This window comes from Hibiscus syriacus, unplaced genomic scaffold (genome assembly GCF_006381635.1).
Source record: "Hibiscus syriacus cultivar Baekdansim isolate YM2019G1 unplaced genomic scaffold, ASM638163v2 tig00110017_pilon, whole genome shotgun sequence".
Taxonomy (NCBI): Eukaryota; Viridiplantae; Streptophyta; class Magnoliopsida; order Malvales; family Malvaceae; genus Hibiscus; species Hibiscus syriacus.
In genome coordinates this window covers 697,196-719,168 of record NW_024062565.1, presented here as the reverse complement: position 1 = coordinate 719,168, position 21,973 = coordinate 697,196, and the positions used below count along the sequence as shown (strand labels likewise).

Sequence of the window (21,973 nt, the reverse complement as noted above, 5' to 3'; positions counted from 1 at the left end):
TGAACACTGAAATTCAATTTTTTTATGCTAGTTGTTCATTTTATTAATAGTGTTTACCCTAAAACTTTATTTGTACGCACCCATACAAAAATTTTATGTTATATTTATGTGTGTGTGCGCGTGTGTGCGTGCGTGTGTGCGTGCGTGTGCGTGTGTGTATGCGTGTGTGTGTGTGCGTGTGTGTGCGTGTATGTGCGCGTGCGTGTGTGTGTGTGTGCGTGTGTGTGTGCGTGTGCGTGCGTGTGCGTGTGTGTGCGCGCGCGTGTGCGTGTGTGCGTGTGTGCGCGCGTGTGTGTGCGTGTGTGTATGCGTGTGTGCGTGCGTGTGTGTGTGCGTGTGTGTGTGCGTGTGTATGTGCGCGTGTGTGTGCGCGTGTGTGTGTGCGTGTGTGTGTGCGCGCGCGTGCGTGCGTGTGTGTGTGCGTGTGCGCGCGCGCGTGTGTGTGTGCGCGTGTGTGTGCGTGTGCGTGCGTGCGTGTGCACGTGCGTGTGCGTGTGTGTGTGCGTGTAGGCTTGTAAATGAACTGAACGTTCAACGAACCGTTCATGAACCGTGCGGCGGGAAGTTCGTTTATGTGCGTTTATTTATTAAATGAACGAACATGAACAAGATTTTTTGTTCGTTTAATTAAATGAACAAACATGAACATAGGTCTCGTTCGTTCATTTACGTTCGTGAACGTTCGATTATGTTCGTTTGGTTATGTTCGTTCGATTATGTTCGTTTATGTTCATTCATTTATGTTTAACACAATCTTCTTAAATCGATTTTGGTGACCAATTTGTAAGTATCTTAAAAATATTAATCTGATATTCTAATGACCAACTCCATAATTAACCTAATTTTATTTGGAGATTAAATCCAATATGTTAACCTGTGAGGCACCTCGCACTTATATTCATTTTCCCCCTTTTTTCCCCAAACCTTATTGTTCACTGGAGAGTGGAGACGATCTGAAATATTCAAAACAAGTTATATTATAGTGCAATATGAAGTTTTACATGTCTGTTTTCATCTCTTTCTCTGTTTTATTTGACTTAATAGTTGATATGTAAAGTTATTGTGGGTATCTTCACATCTAAAACTCAATAAAACATAATACTTTTTTCTAGAAATAGATGGGAAGATAAAGGTAAAAATCGGAAGTATATGAGCATTAGTAAAAATAAAAATATATAGAATTTGCCAGAAAACAAAACAAAGGTTTCTATACAATTTCTGAAAAAGAGTGTAATAGCGGAAAATGATTGTTCATATGTAATCATGGAACACTAAGATAAATGTTATAGCGTTAAATTAAAGTCGTGTGAATCATTTAATATCTTTAAAAGATAGATCGAAATATTTGATATCTTCAAACATTTCATCACTGCTAATAAGCTCTTACGCTATTTATCACTGTAGATTTGGTTAATTTGCATTGTCGACTATTTTTCATGAAAGAACAATGGAAGGTAGGGTCTCCAACGTTTATGTTCGTTTATGTTCGTGTTCATTTATGTTCGTGTTCGTTTATGTTCGTTTATTTATTAAATGAATAAACATGAACAAGTTATATTCCTTAATAAACGAACATGAACAAAAAAAATTTGTTCGTTTATGTTCGTGTTCGTTTATGTTCGTTTATTTTTTAAATGAACGAACATGAACATACCTTCGTTCGTGTGCGTTCGATTCGTTTACAGGCCTACGTGCGTGTGTGTGCGTGTGTGTGCGTGCGTGCGTGCGTGTCATTGTCTCTATCAATCAGAGATTGCTATCACAACTAATTTGGTGCGAGATTTATTATTGTTCGAACAAATATATGTATCGATTTAAAATCATCAGTATCAATTGCAAATGAAAAAATTAGGGTAGGAGGATGGCTCCCTCTACAGAAGTTTATTCATTGTTGATGATACAATGTGGGTTACAACATCACACGTAGACGATTTGTCTTTCTTAGTTTAAGTAGAGAATTGTGACCGATGATTTGTTGGAGAAGGTGAAAGGTGATAGACTGATATGTTAAAGAAGAAAAGCAACAAAGAAGATGAACGGTCTAGAAGGTTTGAGTCCTAATTTAACACATAGAAGAGGAAGAAGCACGCTTTGTGGTTAAACCCATAATTAATCCATTAACAATGAATTCATTTCTTACAACTCATCCATTTAATCTCGAATTTTTGGGTACTCTTGGGCCTATTATTATAAGTACACCTTGACCCAAACTTTACATTGTTGTGATTGGGTCATGCACGCCCATATCTTACTCACTTCTCGGGAGCAATCGTCCATTTAAAAATATTCTCAATTCTCATTCTCAATAAATAAAGTAGGTAAAAGGGTACGTAAAATCTCTGTATTTTAAAAAAAATTAATATGGCCATTTTTTTCTCAATATAGTTTTTCAATTTAAAAAAAAAAAAGAATATAATATGACCCTTTGATCAATGTTTTCCATCATTGACCAAAGGCTACGTTAATTCCTACTTATGTGGATGTTTTCTCAAATTTATTACAAAGAGAATACTGCTTGTGACTATTGGTTGAGATGAAAATAATCAATTTTCGGTTGCATGGGCAGTTGTTGTAAGTAAAGGAAAAGAATCGTAAAGATGATTTTTGCAGAAACTTATGGTAACTTAAAGCATCCTAATGACAAATGACTTAAACGATGGTTAAAGGGTTACATTAATTTTATTTTGAGTCGAAGGACTACATAGAAAGAAGAGATCATACGAAAGTCATATTAATTTTTTTTTAAATACCCTTTTACCTAATAAAATATTATTACAGGGTCAAGCAAGTACATATCAAGACACTTATCAATGGAAGTATAATTATAGTCAGGATAAAGCTTAGATGCCTCCACATCTTCCTTCACTTCATACCTCATTTGATCTCTTTTTACGTATATGCTGTGTAAAATCGACACCGGAATGTTGTCCGGGAAAGGTAAGGCTACAAATACACAAAATTAATTCATTATTTACCTTTATATATATATATATATATGAGATGAGATGAGGCTGTTGGCTTACTCTGAGAGAGCTTTACAAGTTCCTCCTCAGGAACATGTACTCTTCTCGAGGCCCGGCCGGTCTTTTTCTCCCATGCCGATATCAGTTTCGACTGAGAAGCAATGTTATCCGGTGGCATGTAGAATAGTTACAATAATACCCCTCTATATATATATATTATTTTTTAATTAAATCACTGTTTTTAATTGAATAAAAAATAATATTTTTATTATTATTTTGGGTCGGGTCGGATCGAGTTTGGATTTTATCTAAAAAATTTGGATCGGGTGGAGGGTATATATTTTTTGGGTCGGGTTGGCCGAAACCCGACCCAAACTCGACCTATGGCTATCCCTAGTTAGAATCTATCGGTTTCAGGTTAAATTTACATCCCTAATTCGTATCCTAGGATTTATACGATCATGGTGAGAAGGACTTGATGAATCTAACGATATAAATGATGAGTTTTTATGTTTTTAATTAGTTCATTGCTCAATATTTAGATAATTTGAGACGAACTTGATAAATTTACTGAATCTTAAAATTGAGAAGCCGAATTTATAAAATACTCTTAATGATTTCATAGATCATAATTTGAATGACCTATATTGAGATAGACTTGATGAAATCACATACGTAAGTGTAAAGAACTAATCACCTTCCACGAAAGACTTCGGACTGTCTTTCTATAGCATTTACGTAGATCTCTCGGGTCAACGCACACATATTGACTCATAAATTTGAGACATTGCAATCGAATAGATTCATAGACAACATGGTTATTCAATGTTGATTGAACTTGAAAATACAGTGCAATAGAGGAGATGATCAAAGATAAATCCATGGAGATAAAGCTTTGCCCTTTTGGCTTTAGCTTCCACTGTTTCATATGGAACTTTGTTTGGTAGATAATACAATGGCATTGTTTTAGCAGGTTAAAACGAGAGATAAAACAAGTCTTTACTTGTCATTTCCAAGCAGACAATGCTAATTTCGTCCCTCTCTTCTTATTTCTTCCCATTGATATAGCCATTAATGAATTAAGACTAGGTCTTAAAACATTAAACTAAACATCGTTTGGCTCATCTCAGGGTTAAAATAATGCTTCTTTTGGGCATATACTTGCATATATAGTGGGCAGATGTAACAGGGATCCAAAAATCTTTTTTAGGGTATGCTTACATATATCAACAATGATTAAACTAACCCGTGAATTTATAAAATTTTATGAGTGAAAATATGTTTTTACTAGAAAATATTTAAATTATATGAGAATTTAAAATTTATAGAAGACGGGTATTTAATCAACTTTCTCAATTTCTTCCTAAGAGATGATAAACTAACCCTACGAAATGATGTACCAAAAAGATATTCTCCATCTGGACATTGTTATAATACGATTGAGACAATGATTAAACGGTGGTTTTAAGGATTAAGGTAAAGGAATGGAAGAGAAAAAATTGCATAAACGAATCCCCAAAGGAGACAAAGGCGAGATTTAGGGTTACTTTAAACAAAAGTTGACATGCAAAATGTATTTGTTTATATGAAAATGATATGAGAGAGAGGAGAGAGAAGCCGCCTAAGGCGGAAAGGGCTTGGGACAAACGCTTCGTTCCTTTGGCAAATCCAAGGGATAGGCGGCGCCTACGACGCCATACCCGACGACCTTGCCTATGTACCCTTCCTTGTATTTTCCTCTAATATAGAGATGACAATTTAATCTAAAATAAGGTTCAGATCGGATCAGGTTGAATTTTATAAGGAAGTGAGGTTAGATTCGGGTGGAGGGTGAAAAAACTCCCCCTTACTCGACCTAAGGATACTAGTGTAATTTTCTCAAATAAATTTATGGATAATTATTATAATATCCCTCTCTCTATTGTTTTTTAATTAATCCCTTTTATAGCAAGTCGGGTCAGATCGAAAATACTCTGAAGTTTTGGGTTGGATCGAGTTAGTAGAGAGTATATATTTTTTTAATGGACTCGAACGAATGATATACATTTTTTAGGTCGAATCGAGTTAACCAAAAACCGACTCATTATCATTCCTACTCCTACGCTAGTAACTTTGTTTTTGCTTATTATTCGTATAAAATCAAAACATAAATGGTATGAAATCAAATTTAAAATTTAATTAAATAAAATCATCAAGAATAGAATGTTAGATTTACAAAACGTATATAAATCTATTATTATCGATAAGAATAAATGTAAGATTTTATGTTAGGGGGTGAACGTAAAATTTAATGTTAGGGGATGAATTTCTACAATTATCGATGGAAAATAAAAAAAATATTTAAAATATATAATAATTTAAAATTTTTACGGGGCGACTACCTCGATCGCTCTCCTCTTAGTCCATCCTTGATGGTTTGAGACCACCTAAAAGATTAATAATTTTTTTTTAAATTATGGTGCTTACAAATGGTAGTATATAAGTATGTGTTCTAAAGATTCTCAACTATTTAACAATGAATATTGCTTAAATACCATGCAATCTCAGATGCTCGAACCGGGACCTCTAGGAATAACAACCATTTCTTTAACCACTAAGATAGCTTGATTCGTAGAAATTAAGAATTTTAAGAAGATAGATTCTCTTGAGTATAAACTCTTGGACATGATAAAAAGAATACAAGTTAGTCTACCCGGTGACCACTACCTCTTTAAATAAACTAAATATTAGAGCAGTCTTTTAAGTATTTCTAATTCTGCCCTTCATCAAATTGTATATACAACTTATGATATTTACACTTTGTTTATGTGACACTTTAATACCTATGACAAAAGATGAAAACGGGTCAAGTTTTTGGCCAATTTGACTCGGCCCAATAAATATACATCATTCACACAAACCCAGCCGAGAAGTATATCCCCCCACCTAATCTAAACCTGACCTAAGAAACATATTTCCTCCGCGCAAACTCGACTTGACCCAATATGAATATATAAAAAATCATTTTTATTCGATAAAATAGGGACCTAATTGAATAAAAATTATAAAGAGGGGTATTATAGTAATTATCTTTAAATTTATAGAAGAAAAATCTCAAGTTTGGTCGGATCAGAGATTTTTTACCATAAACTCGACCCGACCTGGATCTTATTTTAAAAAAAATAACCATATCGGTTCATATCAGAATCCATTATATTCGAGTTAAATTATCATCTCCATCTATGATACATATAACATAATCGATCACTAGATTTTATGTTATACACAAAAACATTATACATATGTTATACATTATACAATGGATGAAGAACAGCTAAGACACACTCGATAGTGTTAAAGTAACAATTTTTGCCCATTACAATGTTAATAACGAAGAGCATCCTAGTTTGTGTAAAAGTTAAAAAGAATTTATGCGTCCCAATTTGTCATTTTGCTAATTTTGCAGTCCTTTTCACAAGACTTGCATTGTTTCAAGTCCTTTTCAAGCAAATAAAAATTTGTCATCGTTCCAGGCATGTTTTGTTTCCAGTTTCAAATTCACACACTCACTCCAGCTCTACTAATTCTAATTACAGTCACATTGTTATTTTGGTCCCTCTACTATGTTAAAATTTGATATATAGTCCTTGTACTTTAATTCACATGATTCAGTCATCTACCTATTAACTATTGCATTCAAAGGGTTGATGTAGATTGTTCTTAAAAACAAGAATGGGCCGAGGGGTGCTGGGTACAGTCCCACTCCTAAAAATTTTAAATTTATGTATACTATATATATATATATATATATATATATATATATATTTTTTTTTTTGCATTTTTATTGATTATTTAATTTTGTACTCTTTGAAATTTTGTAATTTCACGCCCCCCTAAATTTCTAGTTCATAACTCCTTACATAAAATATTGCAACTGTTCTTACTTAAAATCAACCTTCCAACACACAAAAAATCATCTAAGAAAGATGATTTGGAAGGGTTCTAATTATTTGAGATTACTTGGTGACATTATAAGAATAGATGGACCAAATTACGCCAAATTAAAGTATATTAGCTAAATTATAAATTTAAGCATAATGGAGGGACCAAAATTATAGTTTGACCCTAAATCATGTACACTAAGAAAGGGTTCAGTTGTTCTTGGGATAAAGCAACTTTGAGTCCCTCAACTTGGCAGCTTTTCCCAACTTGTTTCCTAAATTTTTTTCATCCACATCGGTCCTTGAACTTCGCAATTTTTTTTATTTTTAGTTCGTTTGGTCAACCAAAAATCTAAGTTTTGGGACTAAGTTGGACCTAAAAAGGTTTATGGACCAAGTTCAAGGGGTTAAAAGTTGCTTCACCTCATTATTTTTCGGTAACAATTCATTGAGTGAAATTAGAGGTGAGCAAAACTCAATTGATTCAAAAAACTGATTTTTTTTACTCGGTTTAAATTGACTTCGAGTTGTAATTTTATAAACTCGACTAAAAAAATTTTCAAGTTCAAATCAAATTGTAAAATACAACTTCAATAACTCAAAATTTAGTAATTAGTTAAATGATTTTCAAGTTTGAGTCAAGTCATTCGATTCTGTATGATATATGTATATCACATTTGGAAAAATTAAGAAGAAATATATATCATAATATTATAAATATTTATAATTAAATTTAAACAGAAACTCAAAAATTCGATTCGACTCAAAAAAAAAATTCAAATCAATTTTGAGATATAAATAGAGATGGGCACGGGACTCAAACTCGATGTGTTTCGACGTTACCCAATCTTATTTGTTCGGATTTTTTATTAAAAAAATTGGATTTAGGTCGGTCAGGTTTTTTAGAGATTATATTCAGGTCGGGTTCGGGTCTATGGTGAAAAATATCTGACCAAAAAAAATAATTTTATCTTATATATTTAGAGATAATTGCAATAAAACCCATTTATATATTATTTTTTTCAACAAAATCTCTATTTTTTATTAAATAAAAATAATATTCTTTTATAAATATATTATTTCGAGTCGCATCAGGTCCGGTTTGGGTTTTATCTTTAAAGGGAGGGTCGGGTTTCGGTCACGTGGAGGGTGTATAATTTTCGGATCGGGTCAGGTCAGGTTGACCAGAAACCTAACCCTTTCCCATTCCTAGTTATAAAATAGGACTCGTCAACTCAAAAACCTCAGAAAATATTTACTCGACTTGATCGAATGCTCACCCCAAGTGAAATAATCCTAAATGACAAATTAGTCCCCTAGAAAAACCTGCCAAACTTGATTTGATCAAAAACCTCCAACCACATGAATTCAGCTCAGCAATTTGTCTCGAGTCCATCCCACAATGAGACAAATCCCTGTTTGAAAAAGAAGAGAGAAAAGCTATTTCTCATTCCATTTAACAACACCCTTTAACTGCTAAAACCACATCAATTTTGTGATCAAAACAGAAATTTTTGGGATACTTGATCAACAAGTAACATAAAGCATGCTTAATTCTCTTTGTTGTAGCATGGGCTCCATCAAGAGTGAAAACTCATGTGAGTCAATAGCCGAGTCAAAGAAAAATGGTCCGTCTTCTGAAATGGAGCAGACCAGCTTAACCCCACCAAGCCTCAACTTCTCTGCTGTCAAATTCGAGTTGGACGGCGATGTCGAGGTTCAGTCACCGGATAGTTCCCTATGGGAAACGTTTTTCTCCGATCATTTCGATTCCGATTTCATGGTGTCGTCTCCGGTGAGGAACTTGCCGTCCCCACAAGTGTCGAACTACAACTTCAACGGTGTTATGGGAATGCAAGGGCAGAGTATGTTAGGGTGTTCACCGCCTCGGTTTTCGTCTCAGTTCGGGTCATATAGCAGCAGCAGCAGCAAGGGGAAAGGGCAGAGCCCATTGCATAGAGTGTTCAACTCGTCTAACGATCAGTTCATGCAGGTTGAGAGCCTTTCACTGCCTGCCATTGAAGAATTCTTGGATGATTATCGAAAGGATGGTTATGATGATCAGTATCCAACAAGCAGGATTTCGGGTATCGGAACTTCGAATAACATGTTCGAAATGCCGACTACTGTTCCATCGATGTTGGACTGCATCTCCATGGTGAATTCCTCGACGTTTTGTGGGTCGGTGAGCGAAACGACGTCGTCTCGGTTGGACCAGGAGCAACACTATCAGGTCTCAAGGGCACCATTATCCCAACAACTGCAACAAGAGAAGCAGATATCAACTGAGCAACAGCAGCAGCAGAGCCTTGGCCATACCTTGATGGTTCCCATCCCTGTTGGCCCTGAGCAGGTACTTTGATCCCTTGCTATTCTTTTCCCTCTCGTTTAATCATCGATTATTCGACACAATTCAACTTTTATAATTCGATCTTCCATTCGAATTTTGCACTATAGGAGCAAGATAGTGGACTTCAATTGGTTCACCTGCTGCTTGCATGTGCTGAAGCAGTAGCCAAAGAGGATTACTTGTTAGCAAGAAAATATATACATCACCTCAACCGAGTGGTAACTCCACTAGGGGACTCCATGCAAAGGGTTGCCTCTTGCTTCACCGAAGCCCTAAGCGCACGGCTCGCCGCCATCATAACCACCAATCTGAGCACCTCCGGTGCTCCGAAACCGTACCCTCCTTTCCCATCAAACTCCTTGGAAGTTCTCAAGATTTACCAAATCGTTTACCAAGCATGTCCATATGTAAAGTTTGCACATTTCACTGCTAATCAAGCCATCTTTGAGGCCTTCGAAGCCGAAGAACGTGTTCATGTGATCGACTTAGATATCCTCCAAGGCTATCAGTGGCCGGCTTTCATGCAAGCCTTGGCTGCTCGACCGAGCGGAGCTCCGTTTCTAAGGATAACTGGAGTTGGACCGTCTATGGAAGCGATTAAAGAGACGGGACGATGCTTGACTGAACTAGCTCACTCACTCCACATCCCGTTCGAGTTCCACCCAATCGGGGAGAAACTCGAAGACATAAATCCCCATATGTTCAACCGGAGAGTCGGCGAGGCTCTCGCGGTGAACGCGGTTAACACGCTCCACCGAGTCCCTGGGAGCTCCCTCGGGAACCTACTGGCAATGATCCGTAACCAAGCGCCTAACATAGTAACTCTCGTCGAACAAGAAGCAAGCCATAACGGACCTTACTTCTTAGGCCGTTTCCTGGAGGCCCTGCACTATTATTCAGCCATATTCGACTCATTGGACGCCACTTTCCCACCGGATTCCGCCCAGAGAGCCAAAGTAGAGCAGTATATATTTGCGCCGGAGATAAGGAACATAGTGGCTTGTGAAGGGAGTGAGAGGATAGAAAGGCACGAGAGGCTGGAGAAATGGAGGAAATTAATGGAAGGAAAAGGGTTCCAAGGGGTGCCCTTAAGTGCAAATGCAGTGACTCAGTCCAAGATCTTGCTGGGTTTGTATTCTTGTGATGGTTATCGACTCACTGAAGATAAAGGCTGCTTGCTCTTGGGGTGGCAAGATAGAGCGATTCTTGCTGCTTCTGCTTGGCAATGTTGAATCCCGGATTTAAATAGCATTCCGCTATTGCAATAGCACCCGTTAGGTAGCGGTGTCATATTGTATGACAATGATACTCGCGATTACTGCAATAGCGCTCATTATATCCGCAATCGAAAACGCGACCACAACCGCAGCCTTTTATGTTTCACATCACATGAATGTTTCTTTTTTTCTTTTCCAGGTATTTTAACTTGTTATCTGTAATTACAATATCTTCTTCTTCCAAATGGTTAATTCATCTTGAATAAAGTTGGGCTCCATTTTTCCTTATAACTTGTTGTGTTATGATTTGTTTCTTTTGTGAATCTCACATTTGGTCCTCACAAATCCACACATCTTACAAATTAATAAACCCAGAGATGCTTATTCATCAAAAAAGTGCTAGATTTGTTATGCACCATATAATTTTGATTGCTTAAGAGTCAACTTTCCAGTCTTAATATAACGAGACAGATTAAAAATTAGAGAATATTAAAATTAACTGAATTATAGTATAAAAATTAAATAAGCAACCTATACACATAGCGCAGGGACTAATTATATAATTTAACCATGATGGGTGTGCATTTGGAACATTGTAAACAGAGTGTTGAGGGACTCAATTAAGTATAGTGTGTCTACGGGCGTTCAAATATCATTTTTAATCATTTAACATTAAAATCATTTTTAATATTTCTAAACCTTAAACTTGAAATCTCAAAAAATAACAATAATTTTTTTACCACTGAGATCACTTGATTCGTGCTAGAAACGCCAAGATTAAAACCATGTAAAATAGATATCTAATTTGAGACCAAAATCGTAATTTGACTTAATATACTAAAAAGTATTTCAATAATCTAAATGATGCATTCTCTTTATATATCAATGATTATATAAAATGACAAGTTTGAGAGTTTTCCAAATAATAATACATTTACAATGTGCACATGATGTTATAGTACGTGGCCGTGGCACCCAAACAGGGTTTCTAAACAACAATGTTTCGTTGAAGTTCTATTGCAGAGAATCCGACGCCGTCGGCACAGATGACGGTTGGTTGTAAAAACCTTCAGAGCCTTGGAAACTCTGGAAAGAATTGTTAGTTAATGACGTCGGAAATGGGGAGATGCCGGTCATCACGCCCCCAGCCGTTGAATAACCGGGCAAGGAAGGCTGGTGTGATGGGGCCATCCCATAGTTATATGCTGCACCGTTTACCGATCCTGCAGGTGGCATGTACTGGGACACAGCATATGGTGCCATCGCCGGCAGCAGTGGCAAAGGTGGGGGAGATGATGATGGAGGAGGTGTTGGCGGCACTTCGTTTGGAGTTAACTGCTGGGTGGTGACGACAGCATTCTGAGATGGCATGTATGGCTCATCGTCCACGAGCTTAGGCCTCTTCTCGGAAGGGCAATCACCAGAAGATTCTTTCATGGGATTTCTAATGACACCCTCAGAAGCGAGGGAAGAGAGGACATAAGAAAGCATCTCGGCCGAGGATGTTGAAGCAGTTAGCTTTGCTGCCACTGCAGCTGCTGCAGATTTCCTAGGATCTTCCTCGATGTGGCCAGAATTATCGGGAAAAGATACTTGCCAGGCATACATAACAGGAGCTGATTGTTCCGTAGATGCCGGAATAAAACTTTGAGGTGCAATGGACGTGTGAGATTCCTTTGAACTTTGCTCGCATACTAACTCGGGATTGTCACAATTTAATAACTGTCTGCAGATATTACCCGCTTGTTCCGATCGGAACTGTGCAGCCTGTTAAACGTAACATATTCAAGTTGCAATAATGTTAACTGAAGTGGAGATATAGAAGCGAATACTTCATAATTTCGACAATTATACTTAAAAAGATCAGATTAGTAGTGTCAAACCTGAAGCTGAGAACGAACTTGCTCCAGCTTGAATTCCTGACAGCAAAAGTAAATCAGCATTATGTTTAACATTACCACAATGTTACTCTAAAGGGGTTAGTCTAAGTAACCTGCTCCCGAAGAGCCTCTCTCAAATGCGAGACAAGGCTAACTCTTGATGATGCAACAGCCGTTAGTTGCTCGATACAGTCTCCCAATACAGCATACTGACTTTGCACCTCCTCCACACGTGCCGATCCACGGAACTTCCCTGTTCAAAGAAATTGGACATTTTAAAGGGGGGTGGGGGGAAGCATCCTAATTTGTATTTCATAATCAAGTCTTGAGATGTTCCAAATGTTGATCAAAAAGCAAGTTTTTTATGGAGCAGCTATGCTAACAACATTGAGCAATGCAGGTCATACCTGAATCGACATCGGTACTAATTTCCTTATCTACTTTCTCGATACAATTAATCGCATTCCTACATTTGCTGAATATAACATCTTCATCCATCTGACTACCGTAAAGAGCATTATAGCCTGAAACTATTTTGTCCACTGCATTTACAACAGGCTGTTTCTGCTAGCACAGATATAAAGAAGAAACAACATTAGGCCATGGCACAAACATATAAATGCATAAAAAAATGCAGTCGGAATGGAATTTATCTCACCAGCTTGAGGCTTATGTGCCTCTCATTTCTATTATTACTTTCTGATGGTCCGCCAAAAAGCTCTTCCTTAAGAATTTGTCCTCGAGAACCAAATACTTTCCTCTCTTCCCATATACTGATCTGCATTTCAAACAGCAACAAGAAGAGTAATATGTCATGCTAATCTTCAGCGCAACCATTCTGAGACAGTATGACAGTACAGATTTAAAGCAAACATATGTTTTTTGAAAGAAAAGAATATAACAGACCACAATGCAGCAATAAAATGAAAATAGAATAACGGGCATTGTCCAAATACTGTGCCATTAACAGCAATTCATTTGTCACAAATCAGGCATGCCAAACACCAAGCCAGTTAACTAGATCTAGAAAAATTCAAGTAATAAAAATAGAACTAGAGTGGCTGTGATACACATTCAACCCATCACGGAGATTGGAATGAGATCGTACAAAAGCAAGACCTGTATGAAAGTTAAGGTGACTATACCAGACGCAATGCAGCATTCCTTCCAAACTCATCCCCACTTTCAATCACATCACGAAGAGCATCAGGAAGGACCTTCCAAAACTCACCGACAAATTCCGAACCCTTGCGCCTGCTATTCTGCAAAATGTCATTGGCAAGATACAGGAAGGCCAATCTCTGCTCTCGTGGAGAGCAACGAAACTGTCTGTCCCAAGTTTCAACAACCTGTTTTGCCTTATTCATATGGAAAATGCACCAATGTGATAAAGCTTACCGAGTTAAGGGTGCAAAAATAAACTTTAATAGTTCATTTGTTGTAACTTACATTGCAACTAGATAGCGCTATCATACAGGCATCAGCAGTAACTTATGCTTGAGAAGTAATAAAACAAGTATATGCTCAACTACATCGCATGACAATGCAGCGAAAAGACCTCCCATAATGAAAGCAAAACCAGCCAAAAAAGAACTGACATAAATAAGAAAAGAAGCATGTAGTACACAATCATTTTTAGAAAGGATACTCTCTATGCTTGCTTGGGAATTATTGAGCTTGGCTAGCTTTTCTACCAAGATTTGGGGATTAAATGAACTGCCCATTGTTGCAATCAATGGCTGACAGACAATAACAAACAGGGCAGACCTTCAAAATGCAACCTTTCGAATGATTGAATCCGAGCTGCTGTAAGATAAAGGACAAGTGAACAACAGTTATTCACACTTAACTGGATAAATTATAAAACTTAAGACTAAGAAAGCATAAACCATATCAAATTTCACGCCCCAATACAAATTAATCAAAGGTCCCTATTCCTGAAATTAATCAAAACTTACTCCTTTTCTTCCTTGGAATTATTTAAAATTTATCTTTGTACTACTTATCAGAGCAAAAAACAAAATTGGGAACTTAAACTTAAGTACTTAAGCTACATAATAAACTATTATGCTTAAAAAATGCAAACGAACTTAAAGCAAGAATTAGTTATGAAACAATCAAAAGATAAAATTAACGGCGGCAAAAAATAAAAAGAAAATGGATGAGAATAAAAAGAGAGACCGAACCAGTAAAAGGCAAAGGCGATAATCAAACAAGTCGGTGGATAGCTGCGTTCATGGAGAGGGGTTGGGATTAGGGTTTATGTGCTTAGCTTTGGCCTTTGAGGAGACGATAAGTGATGATTGCAGTGCAGGCTTGGGGATTCAGACTTACGCTCTATTTAAAGTATAGGGTAAATTACGTAATCAGCCCATGACATTTTTCTATTTTTTCGATTTTTCACATATTTTTCCACTAGTTGATGAAACCTCTTCATCCGTCTTCAGATATAACCATTTTGTGAGAGACGTGATCCACGCTTATTCCACGACACATGACCCAATGAATGTAAGATTATCAGTGGAAATGTAAGATTATTAAAGAATAAGATTATTGAGAATGTTGTATTTTGTGTTTGGTTGGTTTAGCAGAAATGTAAGATTACCGTGTTTGGTTAAAGGAATAAAAGATTATTGGAGTGCATATTTGATTAAATTGTCCTTATTATATATTTGTTTTTTTAATAAGTTGAAAAATATTTATATATTTTCTTTAAAAAATTTAAATTCATAAAATTTATATAATTTTTTTACAAAATTGAAAATATAAAAAAGTTTAATGAAAGGATAAATTTTTATTTTAACTCCTGAACTTCGTATAAAATTTTAATTATAGATTTTTTTTATAAATCTAAGATAGTTTAAAGATAAATTTTTAATTTAACCTTCATAGAATTTTTATTATTCAATGACAGAATAAGGATATTTTTGAAAAAAAATTAAAGGCATTTTAGTCCAAAACGTCGATAATCCAACAATACATAAGGAAAGGGAGGTAATGACATTCCCGATAATATACCCCAAAAAACTCACTATTGATAATCTTACATTACCAGAAATGAGATTCCCGACTAACCAAACGAGGAAATATAAATTTCATTCCTATGGAATCTCACGTTCTCCCTTCTAAACGTCCCTTATGATTTACTATTCTTGATATGCCTCCTCTCTCTCTTAAAATACTTTGGCATAATATTAAAATTAACCCTCAAAGTTTATTAAAATAATTATTCTGGTCTCCATTCTTTTTTAATATTTTGGCCCCAACGTTTCATTATGCCCTTCCATGGATTAAAACCATTCATTAACAAATGATTAACGCTCTAAAATAAAGACTTTTTACGTAAAATAAAACATTAGAAGGTCAAAATACTCCAGAATAAAAGAATAAAGGTGAAAGTGACTATTTAATTAAATATTAATATCATTTTATTCTAAAACAAGACATTAGAGACTGAAATACTCTAAAAACAATAGAAGCCAGAAAAGAATAAGATCAACCTTAAGATTTTTGTAGAATGATCTAACATTTAACTACTAAATCATACTACAATTGTTATGTTTTTATCAAAATTAATATTTAGATTGAATTGTGTAATCACCTTATTGGTCAATTAAAATTAAATCATAACGTTATCGGAAATAATTGTATCTAGGACTATGAAACATGAGAAATTATTAGATGGATCCAATTCATCAGGTCACCTTGTTGACATGTATGAAATAGGTTAATATTCACCTTGGAAAAAATGAGATGGATGAATCTTATTGGTTGGGACCAGGATGACGTGATGAGTCGAGTCCATCTACTAATTTTTCCCGAAATAGAGGTGGTGACATGTTATTGATTGAAATGGAAAAAATATATATATAACATTGTTACAATGAAAAATATTATAATTTGGTGACTAATAATATAATTTGTCCTAAAATATATCACGTTTTGTAAATCCCCCAATTACCCTTTCATCGAGGGATCGTTTTTTCTGTTAATTTGAAGTAAACATCCTCAAACCATAAGCTAAATTTTAATATAGTTCCTAAATTTGAAACATTATTGAGTATGATATAATTCAATCCCTAATTGATTTAATATAATTCTTTCTAAAGCATTTTAAATATAAATAACTGTAAACATATAATATATGATATGATATTTAACCTCAAAATTAAATGATTAAACGGACGAAAAAAAAAGTTACGGTAAAGTATATAAATGATATCCGACTATAAGATATGTTTTATCAAGTCCCTCGACTATTAAAAGTTACAAGAAAGAAATGATCATCTCACTATAGAGTGTTGTTTTGTTGAATCTCTTGACTATTAAAAGTTACAAAATAGTCACCTAACAATTTATTATGTTTCAAACTCGTCTTTTTCTGTAAATAAATGATGATATTTTGAGTTAAAAGTTAAATTATTGATTGTGATACGATATAATCTAATCCTAGAATCAAACATTAAACCACTACATCTACCAAAATAAAACTACGAATGCAATAATGTAAACCAATCTTTGACCACAAAAATCACAAATGTTCTTCGTACAAAACAAAATGCAAGAATGAATCACAAGTAGATTAGACTTTAGAAGCTTGTAAACCCATAATTCCATTCCTTCATTATATCTTCATCCTCGCCATTAAACCAGAGTTTCCATCGAACAATTCCTCAATGCAAGCCTCTATGTCATCATGCTGAAACTTTATGTACTTCTCCGTTTGTCTTCTGGAATCCAAGTACACAGAAAACCTTGCCAAGAACGATCGGTAAGCCGGAATCACTATCGATGATATCGAAACCCTAAGCTCCGATTACAACTGCTTATCGTTCACCACCCACGAGCTTTGAGTCTTGTGCATCTCATCGAACATGGCGTTGAAGCTCTTGAACCTCTCTTTCAGTACCGGTTTCACCACTTTTCCGTTCACGTTCAACCCTTCCACGTTTAAACAACCCAAGAGCTTCATCCATGTCTCTCTCTTGTACGTGTTGTGGTAGTTTTGGAGCTCCGACGATGTTTTACGGCACCATGTGTCTCTCATTGCTTGGTGGAGCTCTATCGAGGCTTTGATCTTCTGTAACATGTAACTCCCGTTGTTCATCAGGAAAATGCAGGTCAAGGCCTTTTCTTTGTAAAGCTTGGACTTTGATTCGAGAGCTGAATCCAATAGTTCAAGGATTCTCAATACTTGTCCTACGAATGGTGATTGATCGTCTTCTTCCTTGTCTTTCTCGGTGTCACCGCCGTCGTGATTCGATGGCCTGGTGGTTGGTCTTTCGGATTTGGATTTGGAATGGTCCTTGAAAACTTGCTCTATGTTTTGCTTGTACTCGTCACATGCATACTTGACGTAATTCATGGTGTAGCGAGTCAAGGGATGAACAGCTCCGTGTTAGGAAATAAACCAAGTACAAGTAATTTCCCTATTACCAGATTAGTGAGAATGCGAAATAAAAGCGGAAAAATAATACCCGAAATTGATAACGGAGTTCAGCCAATTGTTCTTACGTCTCCGGACTGCTGCAGATCTTTTACTAAGAGAGAAAATTTACAGGTGTTTACAAAACACTCACTACTCACAAGAAAGCTCTCTAGTATTGGGAGAAAGAAATGATTTTTTGGATGGTTTTGAAGCTAAATGAGCTAGGGTATTTATAGTTGAAACTTAAGGACTTAATCTTGTAAATACCCTAAAACCTAGGGATTAATTGTGATTATCCCATTATCATTTTTCAACAAACATCTACCAAACTTTGAAAAACTATTTTTCAAAGAAACATTTACCAAACTTGAAAACCATTTTAATACTTTCAACAATCTCCCACTTGAAGACTGATTTTAATCTGTCTTCACACCTCGATCTATGCAACAGCTTTTCTAGTCTTGTTACTCTAGCATGCCAATTGAAGTTGAACACAACTTCAGTTTGTCTATAGTCACCGTCTTTGTCAACATATCTGTCGGATTTTGAGCTCCACTGATCTTTTCAAGTTTCAAAATCTCATCTTCCAGAAGAGACCGGATAAAATGATATCGTAATTGTATGTGCTTTGTCCTGAAATGAAAAGACGGATTCTTTGCTAGATGTATAGCACTTTGACTGTCGCAATACAAGACATTGTTTTCTTGTTTCTTGCCTAACTCTTCCAAGAAACTTTGGAGCCAAACCATCTCCTTGCTAGCTTCCGTAACAGCGACATATTCTGCTTCAATTGTGGAGAGAGCAACTATCTTTTGTAGTTGAGAAACCCAACTCACTGCGGTTCCTCCTAGAGTATAGACATACCCTGTAGTGCTCCTTCTGATGTCAACATTTCCGGCTAAGTCAGTATCTACATAGCCTGTCAGTATCGTATCTCTACCTTTGAAACAAAGTGCTTTGTTTGTGGTATCCCGCAGATATCTGAGGATCCATTTGACTGCTTCCCAGTGTACCTTGCCCGGATTATTCATGTACCTGCTAACAGCTCCCACTGCTTGAGCAATATCTGGTCTGGTACAAACCATGGCATACATCAGACTTCCAATCGCTGAGACGTACGACACCTTCACCATGTGTGCACGTTCTTCCTCCGTCTTTGGTGACTGTTCTTTGGAGAGTCTGAAATGAACACCTAAAGGTTTACTTACTGGTTTAGCATCTTGCATGTTGAACCTGGAGAGTACTTTGTTGATGTACTCAGCCTGTGATAATATCAAAGTCCCTGACTTTGTGTCTCTCTTGATCCTCATCCCAAGAATCTGCTTTGCAGCGCCCATATCCTTCATAGCAAACTGCTTTGACAATTTTTGCTTCAAATTTATAATCTCTTGCATGTCTGAGCCTGCAACGAGTATGTCATCAACGTACAACAATAAAATAATGAAGCTATTGTCGAACCTCTTGATGTAGCAACAATGATCTGCTTGGCATATGGTAAAACCACTGCTACTCATGAAACTATCGAACTTCTTGTACCACTGTCTAGGAGCTTGTTTTAAACCATACAAGCTCTTCTTCAACCTGCATACCAGGTTTTTCTTGTCTACCTCTATGAAGCCTTCTGGCTGCCTCATATATATTTCTTCCTCCAAATCACCATGAAGGAAAGCTGTTTTTACATCTAACTGCTCAAGATGTAAATTCTCTGTAGCTACAATTTTCAACACCAGTCTGATTGTAGACAGTTTCACGACTGGAGAGAAAATTTCATTGTAGTTAATACCTTCTTTTTGCTGAAAACATTTGACAACCAATCTCGCTTTGTAGCGTTTGCTCCTATCGTGCTCTTCTTTGATCCTGTAAATCCACTTGTTGTGAAGCGCTTTCTTGCCTGGTGGTAATTCAGCTAATTCCCACGTCTGATTTGACAAAAGCGAGTCCATCTCATCTTTCATGGAAGACTCCCACTTGACTGAATCCTCCACTTGTATTGCTTCATCATAGCACTCTGGTTCACCATTATCAGTCAGCAACAAGTAGTGCAAAGAAGGAGAATATCGTTGGGTTGGTTTAAGAATTCTGGAGGAGCGTCTTAGTTCCGGTGTGCCTGGTTCTTCTTGAAATGCTTCAGGACTGATCTGAACATCATTTCCAGAAATCTCCTCAAACTCAGCAAATTCCTTTGTTTCAGCTTTGGTATTGGAGCTGCTTGATTCTACAGTTGACCTGTCTTTGTACATCACATTCTCATTGAAAATGACATCTCTGCTTCTAATGATCTTCCGATTTTCATAGTCCCAAAACCGGTAACCGAACTCATCACTGCCGTAACCAACAAAGGCATATTTGTTGGACTTAGCATCAAGTTTACTTCTTTCAGCAGAGTCTATATGTACATAAGAAATACAACCAAACACTCTTAAGTGTGAAAGGTTTATTTCTTTCTTGCTCCAAACTTCCTCTGGTATTCTGCCATCCAAAGGAACTGAGGACCCACGGTTGATCAGGTAAGCTGCAGTGTTAATAGCTTCAGCCCATAGAAATTTGGGCAATCCGGCATGTATCCTCATGCTTCTGGCACGTTCATTTAGAGTTCTGTTCATGCGCTCTGCTACGCCATTCTGCTGCGGTGTCATGGGAACTGTTGTCTCCATCTTGATCCTATTGTTTGCGCAAAAATCTCTGAATCTCCTATTTCTGTACTCTCTTCCATTGTCAGACCTCAACCGCTTGACTTTCATACCATTCTCATTTTCCACCATGGCCTTCCATTTTCTGAAGGTATCAAAGACTTCTGATTTTTTCTTCAGAAAATAAACCCACACCTTCCTTGTAGAATCATCGATGAAGGTGACATAATATAATGAGCCTGTAAGAGATGGAACTGGAGATGGTCCCCATACATCAGTATGAACTAACTCTAACTTTTCAGCCTTGGGTGTCTTACCAATCTTTGCAAAGCTGACTTTCTTTTGTTTGCCAAAGATGCAATCCTCGCATAGTCTGACATCTACATTCTTTAGATCCGACAGCTTCCCCTTTGACAAAAGTGTCTTCATCCCTTTCTCGCTTATATGGCCAAGCCTTTGGTGCCATAGGTTTGATTTTCCATCAGCATATGCTACTGCAATGATATTCTCTAAATTTGAGGTTACATAGAGAGTACCAGTCTTCTTACCACGAGCAATGACGAGTGCTCCTTTGGTAATCTTCCATTCACAACCTGAAAAGGTTGTACTGTATCCTTCTCCATCAAGCTGTCCTACAGAAATCAAATTTCTTTTGAGACCAGGAATATGTCTCACTCCTGTCAGCTTCCAGGTGGTCTGGTTTGGCAGCTTTAGTCGGATGTCTCCTTTTCCGACGATTTTCAAGGTTTCATCATCAGCAAGATGAACCTTCCCAAAATCACCACTGACATAGTTCTCCATGATTTCTTGGCATGGCGTGGATTGGAAAGATGCCCCTGAATCCAAAATCCATGATTCAATCGGACTGTTGACGCTTAAAATCATGGCATCACCTGTCTCATCCGTCATGTTGGCAGATTCCTGTGCGCCGGTATTTTTCTTCTATGCTCGGCAATCTCTTTTGAAGTGGCCCTTCTTGCCGTAATTATAACAGGTAAAATCTTTATTTCCTGTTCTTGATTTTCCCCTTCTGGATTTCGATCTGCCACGATTTGAATTTTTTTCTGAAGTTCTCCCTCTGGACTCCGTGTGCAAGGCTGAGGAGGTTGATACTTCACCCGATTCTCTCCGTCGGATTTCTTCACTCAGTACCAGATCCCGAACATCGTCGAATTTTAATTTGATGTTTCCCGATGAACTGTTGACTGCTGTAACAGTAGCATTTCAACTGTCTGGTAAAGATGATAAGAGAATTAAAGCTCGAACTTCATCATCAAATTCAATTTCCACTGAACTCAACTGGGTTGTGATTGTGTTGAGTTCATTTAGGTGTTATGCCACCGATGCCCATTCCGTCATCCGTAAATTGAATAATCGCCTCATCAAATGAACTTTGTTTGAGGCCGATGGCTTCTCATACATACTAAAGAGAGCCGTCATAAGACCCGTCGTAGTCTTTTCCTTTGCTATGTTGAAAGCAACATTGCGGGATAACGTCAGTCGGATAACTCCGAGGGCTTGTCTGTCGAGAAAAGCCCAGTCTTCATTCTTCATGCCCTCTGGTTGTTTTCCTGAGAGGGGTTGA

The 21,973-nt window shown here is 36.8% G+C and overlaps 2 protein-coding genes across 4 annotated transcripts; one reads left to right on the top strand and one right to left on the bottom strand.

Moving 5' to 3' along the window:
* The first annotated feature begins 8,433 nt into the window (after window positions 1-8,433).
* Window positions 8,434-10,465, top strand: LOC120212804 (GRAS family protein RAM1-like). The gene is made up of 2 exons (XM_039210985.1): window positions 8,434-9,236; window positions 9,341-10,465. Exons 1-2 carry the CDS (start codon window positions 8,454-8,456, stop codon window positions 10,463-10,465), a joined length of 1,908 nt encoding a protein of 635 aa, XP_039066916.1. The 5' UTR covers window positions 8,434-8,453.
* Window positions 10,466-11,354: 889 nt separating this feature from the next.
* On the bottom strand, window positions 11,355-14,626 carry LOC120212871 (regulation of nuclear pre-mRNA domain-containing protein 1B-like). 3 transcript variants are annotated; one of them, XM_039211056.1, is made up of 8 exons: window positions 14,517-14,626; window positions 13,979-14,136; window positions 13,476-13,723; window positions 12,989-13,108; window positions 12,738-12,897; window positions 12,444-12,583; window positions 12,334-12,369; window positions 11,355-12,217 (listed from the first exon to the last, which is right to left on the bottom strand). In XM_039211056.1, exons 2-8 carry the CDS (start codon window positions 14,052-14,054, stop codon window positions 11,465-11,467), a joined length of 1,533 nt encoding a protein of 510 aa, XP_039066987.1. In that variant the 5' UTR covers window positions 14,055-14,136; window positions 14,517-14,626; the 3' UTR covers window positions 11,355-11,464. The 3 variants fall into 3 exon arrangements, with proteins under 3 accessions (XP_039066987.1, XP_039066989.1, XP_039066988.1); XM_039211058.1 differs by having other exon boundaries at window positions 12,738-12,894; XM_039211057.1 differs by having other exon boundaries at window positions 13,979-14,133.
* Window positions 14,627-21,973: the final 7,347 nt, after the last annotated feature.

Excerpts from the sequence above, each read along its gene's own strand:
- LOC120212804 (XM_039210985.1), top strand. The coding sequence starts at position 8,454 with ATGGGCTCCATCAAGAGTGAAAACTCATGTGAGTCAATAGCCGAGTCA. Across the intron at positions 9,237-9,340 it reads TCCCTGTTGGCCCTGAGCAG|GAGCAAGATAGTGGACTTCA; the intron begins GTACTTTGATCC and ends TTTGCACTATAG.
- LOC120212871 (XM_039211056.1), bottom strand. The coding sequence starts at position 14,054 with ATGGGCAGTTCATTTAATCCCCAAATCTTGGTAGAAAAGCTAGCCAAG. Across the intron at positions 12,898-12,988 it reads GGCACATAAGCCTCAAGCTG|CAGAAACAGCCTGTTGTAAA; the intron begins GTGAGATAAATT and ends TATCTGTGCTAG. Across the intron at positions 12,584-12,737 it reads TAGTACCGATGTCGATTCAG|GGAAGTTCCGTGGATCGGCA; the intron begins GTATGACCTGCA and ends TTCTTTGAACAG.